Source organism: Panulirus ornatus, chromosome 21 (genome assembly GCF_036320965.1).
Source record: "Panulirus ornatus isolate Po-2019 chromosome 21, ASM3632096v1, whole genome shotgun sequence".
NCBI classification, from domain to species: Eukaryota; Metazoa; Arthropoda; class Malacostraca; order Decapoda; family Palinuridae; genus Panulirus; species Panulirus ornatus.
Genome location: NC_092244.1, coordinates 12,427,385 through 12,445,395, shown reverse-complemented (window position 1 = coordinate 12,445,395; position 18,011 = coordinate 12,427,385). Strand labels below are relative to the sequence as shown.

Sequence of the window (18,011 nt, the reverse complement as noted above, 5' to 3'; positions counted from 1 at the left end):
TATACATGTGTATGGGGGGGGCTGGAAATCCTCCCCTCTCGTTTTTTTTTTTTTTAATTTTCCAAAAGAAGGAACAGAGAACGAGGCCAGGTGAGGATATTCCCTCAGAGGCCCAGTCCTCTGTTCTTAACGCTACCTTGCTAACGCGGGAAATGGCAAATAGTTTGAAAGAAAGAAAATATATATATATATATATATATATATATATATATATATATATATATATATATATATATATATATATATATATATATATATTTTTTTTTTTTTTCTGCTGTCTCCCGCGTTTGCGAGGTTGCGAGGTAGCGCAAGGAAACAGACGAAAGAAATGGCCCAACCCACCCCCATACACATGTATATACATACGTCCACACGCAAATATACATACCTACACAGCTTTCCATGGTTTACCCCAGACGCTTCACATGCCTTGATTCAATCCACTGACAGCACGTCAACCCCGGTATACCACATCGATCCAATTCACTCTATATATGTGTATATTGAGATGTGTAGGTATGTATATGTGCATATGTGGACGTGTATGTATATACATGTGTATGTGGGTGGGTTTGACCATTCTTTCGTCTGTTTCCTTTCGCTACCTCGCTAATGCGGGAGACAGCGACAGAGTATGATAAATAAATATATAAAATATTTAGAATAATAGTAATAATAATATTAGATGCTGTATGCACTTGAGCACATCATGGAAGTGAGAATGTAGTTGGAATTATTAGATGAATGTTACATTGTGCCCCTGCAAGTTACCATAAACATATTCGTACATATTTGTTCATTTTTTTGGTGTTTTGCTTGGAATGGGGTGGTGGGTGCATCTTACTTAGTGTCAGATGCTCACATGTATATAAGTAACTGTGTGTCCAGTACAGGAGGTAAATTATGATACAGAAGACTTGATTCTGTTCTTGGACAGAATCTGGTAGCAGAAGTACATAGTTACTCTCCTGCTTGCCCCATGAGTTACAGCTTTTATTCTTCAAATTCAGGAAACTTTGACTTCATTGATAAGATAAAGCCTTGGATGTGCAATTGCTATGAATACTACATACATGTTATAGACAGAGAAATTTACACTTGTATCGCTTTGTCTCTCATGTGTTTACACTATGTTTACAGACACACCAGCCTCGTAAGGAAAGATGAACATTTGTGGGGGGTGGCTGTCAGCTAGCCACCCTGTATGTGTGTATGCAAAAACCAATTTGCCATGTGGCATTGATTCTGGTTTTCTCAGTTGTGTATACTGTACCTTATATTGTGAGTTAAGCTTGTTCAGACTTTGATTGACTTCAAAAATTAGTCAGTGAAGTATGGCATCGTCATTTTGTTTAAGGAAGTTTAGTGTCTAGATGTTCATGCAGATCTGTACAAGGCATTTTAACCATTGCATGTGTTTGATCCATTAGTATTTCTCAAAGTAAAGATAGTATAATGTATTTTCTTCTTTTCAGGGTTCTATTTTCTCTGTGATGTTTTCAGTGTAATATTTGAATGTACACTGCATGTTGATATACATTTATCTAAGATTTTTAGTTTAAATGTCTTCCTCAGTACCAGCTTACCAACTCTGGACGCAGTACCCTTGAAGTTCGGGAAGAGGAAGGAAATGTATATGTCTGGCATGGAGTCATCACAGGCTAAATGAAACTAAGTAAGTCAGTTTGATATGTATTTGAGAAATACTTATAAAAACAGATGGCTTTATATGTAGCATTTATGGATCTGAGACATAGGGTTGATAAGATATGCTTTGTGGAAGTTCGTAACAGTATATGGTGTAGGAGTTAAGTTACAGTGGAAAGATTTTACCAAGGATGTAAGGTTGTATATGAGTAGGAAGAGAAGAGTGGTTGGTTCCCAGTGAATGTCGGTCTGTGGTAGGGGTGTGTGATATCCCTGTGGTTGTTTAATTTGTTTATGGATAGGTTGGTTTGGGAGGTAAATGCAAGAGTTTTGGAGAGAGGGGCGAGTATGCAGTCTGTTGGGGGTGAGAGGGCTTGGGAAGTGAGCCTGTTGTTGATTGCCAATGATACAGCTCTAGTGGCTGATTCGAGTGAGAAACTACAGAAGTTGGTGACTGAGTTTGGAAAAGTGTGTAAAAGGAGAAAGTTGAGAGTAAAAGTGAATAAGAGCAAGGTTATTAGGTTCTGTAGGGTTGAGGGACAAGTTAATTAGATGTAAGTTTGAATGGAGAAACATTGGAGGAAGTGAGGTGTTTTAGATATCTGGGAGTGCTCTCAGCAGCAAATGGAACCATGGAAGCAGATGTGTCACAGGGTGGGGGAGGGGGAGAAGGTTCTGGGAACGATGAAAAATGAGTGGAAGGAGAGAACATGATCTTGGAGAGCAAAACTGGGAATTTTTAAAGGAATAGTAGTTCCAATAATGTTATAGGGTTGCAAGGCATGGGCTGTACAGAAGAGGGTGGATGTGTTGGAAATGAAATGTTTGAGGACAATATGTGGTGTGAGGTAGTGCAGGGAGCATTCCAATAAGTGTGAAGATGCATTTGTGATAGTGGGTTGTGGCACAGGACAGATTGAAGTATGGGATCTGTATAATAGCACTCTCAAATGTATATATAATGATGGTATCGGCAGTAGTAACACAATGCGTATGTGGCACAGGACAGATTGTAGTATGGGATCTATATAATAGCTCTCTCAAGTTTATATATAACAATGGTATCACAGCATGAGTCACTTCATTGCATATGTCTGGGAGCCGTCTCATGGTTGCTAGACTAACAGTGTGCGGAAATAAAAAGAGTGTGGTTAAGAGAGCAGAAAAGGGTGTGTTGAAATGGTTTGGTCACATGGAAAGAACGAGCGAGAAAAGATTGACAAAGAGGATATATGTGTCAGAGGTGGAGGGAACAAGGAGAAGTGGGAGACCAAATTGGAGGTGGAAGGATGGAGTGAAATAGATTTCGAGTGATCGGTTCCTGAACATACAGGAGGGTGAGAGATGTGCAAGGAATAGAGTGAATTGGAAAGATGTGGTATACCAGGGTCGACGTGCTATCATTGGACTGAACCAAGGCATGTGAAACGTTTGGGGTAAACCATGAAAAGGTGTGTGGGACCTGGATGTGGATAGGGAGCTGTGGTTTCGGTGCATTACTCGTGACAGCTTTACACATGTGCATTACACATGTGGCTTCGCTGAAGCAGGGTGTAGTTTTGCTGTTTCCTGTGGGGAGAGGTAGCCCCAGGAATGGATGAAGGCTAGCAAGTATGAATATGTATATATGTTTGTGTTTGTATATGTGTGTATATAGGCTTTTATATATATATATTTGTGTATATGAGTGGATTGGCCATTCTTTGTCTGTTTCCTGGCGCTACCTTGCTAATGCAGGAAACAGTGATTAAGCATACTAAAATAAGTATGAAATTTCATCAGTAAAGGACACTAAAAGTCTTCCAGAGGGTCAGTAAGAACACTGCACCTTTCAATGTGGTTAAGTTGAAACTCCTCTGGTGTGGGGAAAATGTTGATTGAACTATGTGAAAGGCCTCAGAGTAATAATGTCTGATGACCTTACCTTCAGTGAACACAAGGCAACAGTTGCTTTGTCTAAAAGGATGGTGGCATGGTTCATGCAAACTTTCAAGACTTGGAAGGAAAACCCAGTGACACTCAAGTGGCATATTGTCTCACCAATAGAACACTGCAGTGTGCTAACCTCACTCTACAAGGCTGACAAAATTTCAGAATTAGAAAGTGTTCAGAGATCTTTCTCAGCCCATGTTGATGAGCTAAAAAAATAGAGAACAGCTTAAATCACAAAAGCTTTACTTTTGTACTACAGACAGGAGAGTTATAACATCATTTGCACTAGAAGGCTTGGTCCCCATCCTTTTGCATGGAAATGATTCCCAGATGGCAGAACAGGCATAGAAGACTTTATAGAATACTACCTCTAAAATCAAAAGGCATGATATTCACAAAAAGAGAACACCTTAAACATTAGAGGCCCAAATCTCAACAAAATGTTTGCAGTCATCAGCAACACAATTGGATGGATAGTGGCTGCATAGGCATGTGGTTTGTGGCTTCCAACAGATTGGTCTACAAGTGACCCAACCCGGTAGCCTGGGCCCAAAGGCCCATGGTGATAGAAAGCCCCAAAGACTACTACATGGTAATCACACTTTCATATCTCTGACTTTCTCATCTTTTTTCTTGTAATATGTATTGTCCTGTACAGTTTGATCTTTTATACTAACTGTGAAGAACATGAATTAACCTTTTTCTGTTGTCTACTAAATCATGTTCAGACGCTTCTCTGCACTTGGCTTATATCTTCCTCCATTTTAGAAAGCAGTATCAATTTCTTTTGTGTCCTGTCTGCAGTTGCATTAGCAAAATGAAGCTTTTGAATTTATTTAGTGTTAAATACATTTGGTATATTGTTACATTTCAGATACGCAGCACAAGTAAATATTCTAGATTTTTGGTGGAGACATGAAGAAGCTGATCAGATGGAAGAGTGAAGACTAGAGGAAGCATTTCTATCATGGACATCTTTTTTGCTTTGCTTTCATCAAGTAGAATATCTCAAGATTATATTTATGTTTCTGCCTGGTACAATTTGTCATATTAATCACTCTTAACTACTCCAGAGGCAGATATCCTGATATGTGCCATTTGTAGTGGAACAGCCTACAAATGAGAAAACTGTATGCTGAAATTATCTAGATCTCTCCAAATATACCTCTTCATGAAATTTTTTTATAATTGAATATTTGTGATTTCAACAGCAGTGCAGTAGAATCATGTCATCAGCTTTTTTTTAGATCATTACCAGCTACCTCAGAATCTTTTTTTCAAATGGAATATAAAAAACATTTAAATATTCTAAAAAAAGAAAGCCACAGTTGATCGTTTGATTTTCGATGATAGCTACCATAGTAATAGAATATTCACTGTAGTATAACCATGTGCACAAGTTTTTTGATTGAGTAACTCTGATACGAATAGAGGAAAAAAAGGCATTATGAAAATATGCCTGAATGTTGCATTCTTATTTATAAACAGCTCATGAACATTTTCATAATGCTTTTTTTAAATGATACTGGAAGAAATTTAATGCTTTGGTACATTAGTTGGCTCTTAAATATGTACCCACATCTTGTTTGAATAATACAACTTCGATTAGGACAATGTTAATGAAAAATGTATTGTATGCTTAAGAGTTTTTGTACATTTGTTCAGGTGAGTTGAAAGTAGTTTTGATTTTATGAGAAATAAAGGTTCATCAGTAATAGTTTGTCCGTTCTCAAGAATTTTAGTGCTTTTCAAGTCTCCATTGTTTTCTAACAGCCATATTGGATTGATGGATGCAGTGTGATAGGTAAGAGCAGTACAGTATTATTTTCACAGTAGAAAGTCTTGAGTGTTGTTGTTTGCTGATGATACAGCGCTGGTGGCTGATTCGGGTGAGAAACTGCAGAAGTTGGTGACTGAGTTTGGTAAAGTGCGTGAAAGAAGAAAGCCTACTGTACCTAATAACCTTGCTTTTATTCACATTTACTCTCAGCTTTCTTCTTTCTCAAACTTTACCAAACTCAGTCAAGCTTCTCTTGCTTGTTTGATATATATATTTAAAGATTACGATGTGAGGGTTTTATGTCAGTTTGGGTATAGAACTAGATTATTTAGAAGATTGAGCAAGTAATACTGTATCTCAGTACCAAAGTGGAGTCAGAGCATGGAAATGAGTTTTGATAGTACAGTAATGGCTTAAACCTCTCATAATTCAAAATGTGATAAAGGGGGTCTTTTGGACTAGTGAAAGATGCAGTTCTTGACAGGTGGATATGGTGGTAGAAAAGTAGGTAATGAAGAACAAGGAACTGAGATGAGAAACAATGTAACACAGTAAAAGGTATAGTCATATGAAGAAAATGTATTTAGCAAGAATAACCAGAAGAATGCAAATAGAGAAGTTCAGATGGATTTAGGGGCAGCAGAGCCCAAGGAATAAGATGAAAAGATAAGGAAAGAATACATTTGTAAGAGGGGTCTGTCATATTGAAGGCTTTTCATGTGGCAGTGCTACATCCTGGAAAATATCTATAGTTAGATGTATATATTTTTTATTTATCTATATAATTTATATATTCTTATTTTGATAAATTAGAAAAATTGAATCGTAGGTCTTCATGTTTTGAACTTACATACCAAATGTCCCATACTGATTAGTTCTTTCCCTTCTGCATGGGAAAAATCAGATATCCTAAGCTTTGCCATAGTCTTTAAATAGGCCACTGTCCATGCTGAAGTCTAATTGCTCTTATTGATAGAATCATTTTACCTTCAGCATCATGCAAACATACAGAGGATATATTCTTAAGGCTGCGTCCTTATATAAGCCTTCAGACAGTATCCAGAATATGAAATTTTCTGTGAAGAATTGGTTTGTTAAATCTTGTTTGTCAAATACCAACATTGTAATTAGAAATCCTGCAGTTTCCAACAACTGTAGAGTATTTTCATCTTGGTTTACTTGTATAAGGGTCTCTGATGATGAAAGTGTGAACCTTTTCCTTAAAAACTGAAATTTTTGTTACTATGAAGAGTATTTCTCACTACTAAGAATGTGAAACTGCTTCAGATGTACTTGTTTCAAAAGCCCCCTTTTTTTTCTTTATGAAAGTAATGATACCGTATATACTCATGTAACCAATGGCCTCAAGTAAATGTCAACCTAAGTTTTTTGGCCAAAACATCCTTCATTTATCAAATATCTCATATAATTTTGGACCTCAGTTTTTCAGTGTCAAGGTTGTTGAAGTGACTGAGACATATATGCATACTAACCATACCATCAGTAAGACAGAGCAGACACAAGATAAACCATTTATAGTCGCAAGCAAATTGTATCAGGTGGAATGTTTATATGCAGTATGTTTTGGTCTCATATCCAGGAGTTGTCATGGGGTGGTGAGTGTCATTCAGCAGAACTTGCTGCCTAATGCAGTTATAGATAAAATGTACATTTTAATTACTGATATGAATGAAATGGTCATATCTATATCTTACCTGTCTTATTGTGAAAATGCAAAAATATTCATAACTGCATGGGTAAGCATGACAAAATGTTACATTGCCTGCCAGTGGTCTCACTGGTGCCAGGTCATCAACCAAAGCTTCAAAAGTTTTATTATAGACACTTTTAAGATGTCCATCACAGTGTGACTTTTAAGAAAAATAACAGATAATGCATATATTGTATTGTACAGAAGTGAATAACAGCTGTATTTTGGTGCACCAGGAACGCTCCTTCCCCAAGGAACACTGCTTTTTTCAAAGGAACATGACTTCTTCCATGGGTGTGGACCTTATGTTTTCTTAAGGTAAAGGTCTCTGTTAATAACACAGTTAAGCACTTCTATAACCACTTTACTCACCACCCTACTCATCTGTTACAGAACATGTTAACTCATACATCAGTCATCATACACACTTGCTTTCAGTAGAGTGATGTGTGCCACCTTTGCTTTATGCCAATAAACACTGCTTCCCCCACGGAACACTGCTTATATCCCAGCTATAGGTCTGATATTCTTGAAATACAGTTCCCTGTTATTACTTTAGTTAAGCAATATTTTGATAAGATTTCGCTAAAATTATCAGTAAGCTCTCAAAGATAAAATTAGGCTATGCTTTGTTAACATCCCCATAACCACTTTACACTTATATTACAATACACGTTAACTCAAGTTTCAGTCTTCACACAAACTTGAATAAGTCATTGACTTATATATATCTGAGATGTCAACCTCACATAATCAACCATTTTATAGAATAGTCCTTTGATATGGTACATCTGTGAGATGTCAGTCTCACATCAGCCATTTTATAGAGTAATTACTTATATACAGACCTCCATGCTGGCAACAAAGCCACCTTCTGGCAGAACACCTTATTGCCAGTCCTCCATAAAACTTGAGACAAAACCACATTTTAATCATGAACATGTAAGTTTTCATGTTTACCTATATGTGTTGATAAATAGAAGATTATCAAATATCTTTCTAGTATTTGATATCAATTGTGGTTTTGTCTCATTTCTTAGGGGACTAGTAGTGAGACCTCTGTAGGCTGCATAGGCCATGGCTGTTGCAGCAGAAGGACTAAGAATAATATTGTTTGTTTTGCAAATTAAGTTCAATAATGAATGAATCTTTCTTCTGTTCTTTATTGTTTTACGGCACATGGCATCTAATTTTTTTGTTGGCTCTTACTGTTTGTATTGCAACTTGACATCTCTTTAATTTTGTTTGGGCTCTTACCAGCCGTACATTTCAGCCTCCTGGAACTGTTATTTGTGAAAGAGGCTACCCCCAGTTTTTGCAAAAAAAAAAAGTGTCCCAAAAAGTTGATGGTTTCACGGGTATATACGGTAATATTGTTGAAAATCATGATCGATGATTTGTCGCTATATTATAACTGAAAATGCTCTTGGAGTATGAAATATATTTAGAAAAAGCATTGAATTGTTGAGACTTTGTGGCAGCTAAGCATAGCTAATTGTTTTTATTATGATTAAATTTTTTACATAAAGTACAATAATAGAAGACAAGATGATGTTTGAGGTTATATGGGTACCTCAGATCATGCTCTCATATGTGTTTTTTATATTTTAGTTAGTTGCTCATTTTTACTGTGGTGTTGTTCTTTGGCCTTATTTTCAGTCTTCATTTTGATAAGAAACCCACAGTGATTCAATTAGAATAGTATAAGAAACACTGTTTTGTAAATCTTGTTAAATATTTAGTTGTTAAATGGTGATACCTATCTTTTCCAGTGCAGAAGTATGCAATACTGTAGGAACATGATTATGTTATTTTTATTCCAGGTGGAAGGATGGAATGAAAAAGATTTTGAGCATTCGGGGCCTGAACATACTGGAGGGTGAGAGGCGTGCAAGGAATAGAGTGAATAGGAACGATGTGGTACACCGGGGTTGACGTGCTGTCAATGGACTGAACCAGGGTATGTGAAACATCTGGGGTAAACCATGGAAAGGTCTGTGGGGCCTGAATGTGATTAGGGAGTTGTCGTTTTGGTGCATACACATGACAGCTAGAGACTGAGTGTGAATGAATGTGACCTGTGTCTGTTTTCCTGGCACTACCTCACTGAAGCAGGGATTAGCAATGCTGTTTCCTGTGGGGCAGGTTAGCACCAGGTAAGCAAGTATGAATATGTACATTTGTATATATGTGTATACGAGTGGATGGGCCATTCATCTGTTTTGTGGCACTACTTCGCTGAAGCGGAAAATAGTGATTAAGTATAACAATGATAAAAGATGTGCGTGTATGGGCATTTATGTATATATATATATATATATATATATATGTGGGAATAAATAGGCAGACAGTATGAATTATGTACATGTGTATATATGTATATGTTTGTGTGTGTGTATATATGTGTACATTGAGATGTATAGGTATGTATATTTGTGTGTGTGGACGTGTATGTATATACATGTGTATGGGGGTGGGTTGGGCCATTTCTTTCGTCTGTTTCCTTGCGCTACCTCACAAACGCGGGAAACAGTGATTATGTATAATAAAATTATATATATAGAGAGAGAAGCAGTGCTGGCACATATGAAAGAGGCCTGTGGCATGGATAAGGTTGGAGATGGGTAGGTGAGAAAGGGTAGCAAGTGTTGGGATGACAAAGTAAAGTTCCTAGAGAAAGAGTAAGAGAGATATATGGTTGGAAGGAGTGCAAATGATTGGGTGATGTATAAGAGAAAGTGAGAGGAAGTTGCAGATTGCCAAGGATGGAAAACAATGTACAACACATTAACATAAAAGTTAAAGGTGTGCTATTAGCAGTAAATGAAGCGAACATAAACAGCAGGCTTCAGATAATTTTTATCCAAGGAAAATGACCTTTCACTGCACTTTTCAGTATGTCACTTGTAATGGGAAAAGGTCTATAGGATTGGAAGTTTGCCAACATGATGCCATCATTTAGGACAGAATCCTTCATTTGTGACAAATCCTGTTGATTTTCTATATAATCAGCACATATTAAAATTAAATAGTTGATTTCATGTATGTAGATTTTCAAACAGCATTTAAGAAAGTTTGGCATCTAGCATTGCTAGCAAAAGTTAAGTCATATAGTATAGATGGGGTGGTACTTTATTAGTTAAAAAATTGGTTGAATGGCCATAAACAAAGAGTAGTGATTTATGGTCAGACCTCAGAATCAATAGACATGACAGGAATCAGTTTGCAGACCAGTTCTCTTTTTTATAGATACTAACGATATTGATAACATGCATTTTGATTGTCCGTAAGTGCAGACTTTTACATATCAATGTTAAAAATGAGGAAAAGACTTGGCTTTAACAAATAATCTCTAGTGCATAGAAGCAGTAAAAAAAAAGTTTTCAAATTTGTATGAAGAGACATAAGTAATGATAGCCAACTAAACAACGTAAAATTATTTAGCTTGGAAAAGAGCAGGTAAAGAGGTGATGTAATACAGGTATTCAGTCTAGATTTGTCCGATTTAGCTTGTATTTAGTGCATACATACTCATAGGCATCAATGTATCACTTCAAATGAGGCAAGTACTTTTTTCTGTAGGACTGTAAATATATAGAATGATTTATCAAGTAGAGTAGTTAAATGCAGCACCATGGATACTTTTAAGAATAGACTTGATAAATACTCCACTTTAAACCCACAGTTGACCTCCGTAGTTACATGAAAAGCCTACTGTTTTTTCTTTGTATCATTTGTATGCCCTTTTGTTCTTACTACACAAATCTATGAGATTTTGATATCTTCATTGAACACAAACCTTCTCTAAAAGACCAAGGGGTTTGTTTACTGTTTGAATTTCTTCGTAAGTCCTTAATTAAGTTAACCCATCTTCTTAAGGAGATGCTACCCCACACATTGGAAGAAAAGTCAAAGAATACACATAAAGAAAACTTGAACGTCATAAATCATCTGATTCTGATTACTAACCATTGCTAGATATATGTTTGTATGGATGTAAGTTTGTTTGTATAGTTGTGTCTTTGTTTATATGTTTGTGTGTTATATCTAGATATGTATATAGATGCATATATTTGTATATTGATATTATGTTTATGTGTTTGTAATGATATAAAAGTTTTTGTATTATAAACACATTTCCTGTTATTGCAAGAGTATGGTATGTTCTAGATACATATGAGAGCATTATCGAGGCATCCAGTTTTAGTTTTTGTGTGTGTGTGTTTGTTCCTTGAGCTGGATAGTTAATGATATGTTTAATTTTAATGTACAAGGCTTCAGGATGTAAAACACATGGAGCAATTACAAAATGTTTCTTTGCATCACCGCGTGCCTGACTATGGAAGTTTAAATGTTCTAATTAGAATTATATGGATGAAACTATTTATTCTTTATTCAAAAATAATCAGTTCATAGAAAATTCTTTGTAACATGCATTGATTATAATCGAGGTTGTACTGTTACTTGTCAAAGCCTGTTGCAGTTTCTTATGTAGTTTTGATCAGGTTTTAGAATGCTTTTACCTTCAGAGGATTACTTGTATGATGCTTGTGTGATCTCTCTTGTGTAGTGAAAAGCTTTATACATTCCATTATGTTGAAACCATGTGTTCCTAAATACAAAGTTTTTCTAAAGCAACAGTATGAAGAGTAAGAATATTACTGTTGTAAATGAAGAATTATTATATTTTTCTTAAGGGTTATTAAGTCTTTTGTTTTCATGATTTAAGATGTTTTGCTTTGCTTTAAACCTACTTCTCTCTCTACGTGTATCTAGGAACTCTGGTTTGACCCAAGTTATTTGCATGGGTTAGCCCTAGGCAACTCTACAAGGACAAATATAGTACAAACATTTCTTTGGTTGTATCATGAGATAATTACAAAAAAAAAAAAAAATTATCATATTTTTCTATTATCTGTGATTGCCTATATTTTGTCTAATTTGTGTATATTGCATTGACAGTTCTACTGATTGCTACACAGTAGTCAATTGGAATTTCCCATTAGTTGTAAAAAGGCTATCAGTTCAGTGGAGAGCTTGAAACGTCATATAGTTTTAAATGCTAATTTCAGGTATTTTGTCATTTTTTTTCATAATTCCTTCACTATAATATTCATGAGTGAAAAATGTAGCTGTGTGTCACAGTACAAGTAAATGTAGCATAAATATTATTGTTTGCCCCTATGGTAAATAGTAAGTCTACAGAGGTTGGAGCACTTATATGTTATATTTCATTATAGGAATTATTGTTTTACTTAAGATATCTAGCTACTATAGTTGAAACTATTTTGATTAATAGACAAAGTGTAGTTTATTATGTAGGAGGACTTTATCACCATTAGTATTGTCTTCCAGATGTGCAGACTAAAAATTTTGATATTTCAAATTTTTACTTTTAAATCTAACATTATTAATGAGAATTTTGCTGAAAAAGCATGCTTTATATTACTACATGGAGGAAGCTATTCATTATGTAAAAAATCAAAATTTCTGCCCACCAAAGCTTTTAGATTTTATATCTTTACTACTAGTATCTTACCATGACAAGTAGTAATAAGCTTTGCATTCTATATAAAGAGTGCTTCATGTTCTGTGGCAGTATTATTTACTGTACAAAATAATTTTGAGTTGTAGTTTGGATACCCAGATTGAAATATTGTTGTCTGTTATAAGCAGTCAGTGCTGGTGCATCTTATACTATATAATAATTATATCCATAAAATATATTTTGTATGAAAATAGGAAATAAAGAAAAATTTTAAGGATTTGTTTGCTTCATTTTTCCTTCAGCATTACATTACCCCTTGATCCATATTCAGTGCAACTATATAGGACAGCTGGCCTTTCTTTAGTTTTTCAACCATCAAAGACAAATGGGCCTTCTTCCAAAACCTCACATATACCAAACTTACCCATTTTAATACAGTTATGTGGATCCAGCCCAACAAAGATGTTTGCTCCAATATATGAAACTTGCAATTTAATAATAATGAGCAAAAGACAAGAGGTTAGGTGCCTGAGGATTGGCAGAATGTATATATAATGCTATTGCATAAAGGCAAAGTGGATAAAAGTGTGTCCAAACTCAGAGTATCTGAAAGACAGGAAAGTACCCCACATAAAAATACACCATCTGTTGATTCCACAAAAAGCCACCATGGCAGTCCAGTTGGTTTATGGATTTGAGTGTAGGGAGGTAAACCAACTGGACTGCCATGGTGGCTTTTTGTGGAATCAACAGATGGTGTATTTTTATGTGGGGTCCTTTCCTGTCTTTCATAGATACTCTGAGTTTGGACACAATGCAAGAGTCTTAAGGAGAGAGGTGAGCATGCAGCTTACAGGGAATGAGAGGGGAGAGGGCTTGATAAATGAGTCAACTGTTCTTTACTGCTGACACACCACTGTTAGCAACTTTAACTGAAAAACTGCAAAGGTGGTGATTGGAAGTACATGTGAAAGGAGAAAGTTGAGAGTATATGTGAATAGAAGCAGTTATTAGGTTGAGCAGGGATGAAGGAGAGGTTAGTTAGGGTGTGAGTTTGAAAGGATAAAACTTGGAAGTAAAGTGTTTTGAGACCTGGGAGTGGACATGGCAGCAAACAGGCCAGTGGAAGCACAAGCGAGTCATCATAAGGTGGGAGGCAGGGAAGTTTCTTAGAGCGCTGAAGAATGTGCAGAGAGAAACGTTATGTGGCAGTGCATAATGGATGTCTGAAGGTAAAGTAGTCCCAATATGATATGGGTTCAACAGATAAGGTGGGTGGATGTAAGAAAGATGTATGGTAATAAAAAGTGTGTGATTGAAAAAGCAGAGGAGAGTGTGCTGAAATGCTTTCAACATATGGAAAGAATCAATGCAGAAAGGTTGACAAAAGAGAATATGTATGTCAAGATTGGAGGGAACAAGAACGGAGACCAAATTAGAGATGGAGGAATGGAGTGAACTGGAGTAATGTGATATTTTGACATACAATGCACTGTCGATGGGCCAAACTAAAGTATATAGAGAGGTAGAATACACCATCAAAGGGCTATTCAGAGGTATATGAAATGGTCAAGATAAACCATGGAGTAATATGTGGGACTCAGCTGTAAGTGGCAGCCTATGTTATAACCTTTTCACTGTACCTTTTCTTTTTCAAGGCACAAAAAAAGCAATTTTTTTTCAGATCAATTAGGGGTTGCAAAAAACGACAAGAGAAACCTTTATTTTTTCTCGAACTAAGAGTTCGCAGTCACAGTTATTGAAGGGATACACAATGAGCCTATAATCCCTACCTTCTGACCACAAAGTCACATGAAAACTCATGATGTGATCCTGTTGGCCTCCTCATGACTATGTTCTCCTCACTCTCACATACACTGCACACCTCTACTTCACTCTCTATCCATCTGGTGGTGGGAAATACTGTGTGCTGATTGATGCCAAAAGCACTCTGCTATTAACATCTGTAGCACTGAAAGGGATATTACATTTCACAGCATGCAAGTGAGGCCACTCAACATTCATCTATTCCTAATACCTCACTGAGGTGGGAGAGAAAATAACTGGGTATATGAAAAAATTATGGCCACTCTACTTTAAAAGTGATGTTAACTTAAAATAAAATCATTACAAAGTCTAGCCTCCAGAATGACAATCAGGAGAAAATTAGGGATGCTAAGTAAATATATAAATTCTCTAAGGGCAATGAGAAAGCTGTGCTGATATTTTCATACCCATGGAAATCAAAGTAAGTGCTCCCTATGCACTGAACTCAGTGTAATTATAAAAGATCACTGTCCCCTGTTCACTTTACAGACTACCTGCATTAACCAACAAGAATGCAGCATTACTGTATGGAAAAGGTGAATCTAATATAGTCTAAAGAATTTCTTTAACACTATTTACAAAAAATTTCTCCATCAGGTATTTCATAATGTACAAAAATTACCTGTAAAAATGACCTGTACCCTAAATCCTCTTAAACTAAAGTACAATAGATACCTGTTTGAGTTTACAATAGATACCTGTTTGAGTTTAAGTGAAAGGGAAAATTATTCACGTTAGAAATTAACCTGAATACAATCTCTTCTTGTCATACATAACACTTGACACTTAGTTCACTTAGCTCATTCTTCTTAACTCTAGATTTTCCTGCAGTGAACACCGTAAGCAGGTGGCTAGGTAAGGTTAGGTTAGTCAACTGCCTTCCTGTGGTGATACCCAAGTATTTAAGAGGCAGTGAGGTCATGTCTAGGAGTGGCAACTATTCCCAAAGGGAATTAAAGATGTTGGAGCCGAATGTTGCAATGTACAGAAGCAGTAATTAGGGACATTTAGGCAGACACATAAGGTAGAGGTACTAGGTACAAACATTAGGCAGGAGCATTGGGGAGAAATATGCAGAACATTAAACAGGAGCCTTTGCAAACACAGTACTAGAGTTACCCTCTGCCAGTGGCCTGTTAAAGGTGAGGCTGTAAAGTTTCACAAACAACACTGGACTTCAGTTATGGAAGCTATTGTAAAAGAATTAGGTAGAAATATTATGTTACTCTTCACAAACATGGCATACTGTCAATGAGGATTAGTTCACATATTAACTCTTAATTCCACTAACTGATACCATAGCAGCCTCCTTCATAGGCTCAGTAACTCTAAACATTGGACCATGACCCGGAACTATATAATCTGCCATGAGAAGAACTTCGTTTCGATGTTTCTCTTGCAATTCCGGGTTTTCACTTCCTGCAACATATTTCCAGAGTGTTGGGTCAGCTATATCCTCTTCTCTCTCAAAAAGGTCACCTGGGGGAATTAGAAAAATTATATTAAAGGAAATAATGAATATCTAAAGTATACAATAATCTTTTTTTGTTTCTGAACAAGCACATTCCAGATATAAATGCCTATGTGTGGACAGAGAGCATGGCTGCATAAATACAATAACCCTTACATGCCAGTTTTCATATGAAGAATCCTTGCGGAATGTAACAAATGTTTCAAAAGCTTTGTTTAAATCATCCACCATCATTTTGATGTATAGATGTATAGTTGTATAGTACTTTCTTCAGAGAATATCATTCTCTGGAAGCAGTTTTTTACATATTTGAATACGTAAAACGAAAATATATGCACCCAATTCAAATGGTAACCATAAATAGTGGACTGGATTGAATTAAATCATATGAAGTGCCTGGTCATGGATGGGAGCTGTGATTTTGGTGCATTACACACGAAAGCTAGAGAATGGATATGAGCGAATGAAGCCCTGCTTCATTTGTTCCTGGCACTACCTCACTAACATGGGAAATAACAAACATGTATGAAAGAAAAGAAGGACGATAGAAATGTGTCATGGTGAATTTTGGTCTCAAGGCTCATCCCTTCACTGTACCTCCCCCATACCTCCCCTTCCATTTTCACCTCATTACCCCTATGCAAAGCAAAATACACAATTATGGAAACCATGGCCATATGATTTAGGAAAAGTGAGTCAAATTATTTACAAACATATTCACATAGAGATCTGTCATCAATATATGGAGTGGTATAACTCAGAGAGGGGCATAGAAACTCATTAAACAACAACAACAATGCTTTGCTGATAAGGGTAAATAAGGTAAAATAGCCCAGCGGCAATGAGCTACTGGAGGAGTCGGCTTATAGAGGGAAAGAAGAGGTCAGTGGTGGCAGATTGAGAAATAAGAGATGTTCTTGGCACTGGAACACATGTGAGAAGTGCATGGCTGCTGAGTCCATGTGAAACTCCTGAGGAAGGCGGAAATGGCATGTACTGCAGCTCCTAGAGTGTGCGGCAGCTGTCAGTTTGTGCTTGGATTGCAGGAGTGCCACAGTCATGGCTGTAGGTCCCTTGTTGTTACAGCTGCTACATGTAACAGGCAGAATCAGTGTCCCATGCAAGTCCTACCGAAGGGGACTTTCGAGAAGAGGCACCAAAATGAAACCTGCTAGGAAGATGAAACATCAGGAGCTACTGGTGCCCAGAGGGCAGCTTGAGTCTGGTGTTAGGACTTCAGGAACTGGAATGGTACTTGTTGTCTGGCGCAAGTGAACTGCCTAGTCGACTGCCCAAGTATTTAAGAGAGAGTGAGGTCATGCCTAGGAGGGATAGCTATTCCCAAAGGGAATTAGAGACTTTGCTGCTGAATTTTGCAAACCCTGACCTCTCCTCAAGCTGTTGGACTAAGGTTACGTTTGCAAGAGGGGCACCATGTCTCATGGAAATAGTCAGGTCATTTATAATTACAGAAGCATCTTTTGATCTACCATTGCCAAACATAGAGAATGGATGTCATGGAGTAATGTCACTGATGCAACCATACGTTGGGCCACCAAACTCATTTCTCTGGGGATTATTAGGGCAGGTGAGGTCACCTGCTGTGACCTGCCACTAAGTAAGGGCTTAATCAGCAGGATAACACTTTGTGGAGCGATTGTAGGTTACTAAACTTCTCCCCCTTTTCCTGGTATTTTGAGATTAAGGCTTGGATGTTGATGAGGCAGATGGTACAGTAGGCTGGTCGTCCAGAGCTTGCAGGGAGTTGAGTAGTTAGAGGACAGGTAGTAAAGCTATGATATCCCCCACCTCTTCCTCTCTTCTCTGATGAGGAAGTTCACTGTCTGTATAGTGGACAAGGCAGCTGTATGGCACTGTAGATCACGCGTACTGTACTTCTCCACCAACATGAGTTTCTTAGAGAAGAAGGCAATGGGTAGCCAACCTTCATCACCATGCTGGTGGAGGATGGCCCAAGTGTCAGAAGAGGGTGCACTTGGTGCAGGATATACAAGGAGGCTGTGTATAGAGATCTCGTCCTTGATCAAAATGAAGGCATTAACTGCTTCTGTGTTCCACTTGAAAGTGATAAGAAAGTTCTTCCTGGTACCTTTGAGGAGGTTATGGAGGGGGTTCACTGAGGATGTCAGCACAC

The 18,011-nt window shown here is 37.0% G+C and overlaps 2 protein-coding genes across 4 annotated transcripts in view; one reads left to right on the top strand and one right to left on the bottom strand.

The window, feature by feature from the left end:
* Nucleotides 1–12,835, top strand: part of LOC139756366 (uncharacterized) — a 47,566-nt gene extending 34,731 nt beyond the window's left edge. For all 3 annotated transcript variants that reach the window (XM_071675741.1, XM_071675743.1, XM_071675742.1), the window contains exons 8-9: nt 1,576–1,675; nt 4,454–12,835. In XM_071675741.1, coding sequence (XP_071531842.1) covers nt 1,576–1,665 — 90 coding nt within the window. In that variant the 3' untranslated portion in view covers nt 1,666–1,675; nt 4,454–12,835. The remainder of the gene's footprint in view (nt 1–1,575; nt 1,676–4,453) is intronic.
* LOC139756368 (metallo-beta-lactamase domain-containing protein 1) overlaps nt 12,827–18,011 on the bottom strand; it is a 22,376-nt gene continuing 17,191 nt past the window's right edge. Inside the window, exon 4 of the mRNA XM_071675745.1 lies at nt 12,827–15,864. Within this exon, the coding sequence (XP_071531846.1) occupies nt 15,656–15,864 (209 nt within the window). The 3' untranslated portion in view covers nt 12,827–15,655. The remainder of the gene's footprint in view (nt 15,865–18,011) is intronic.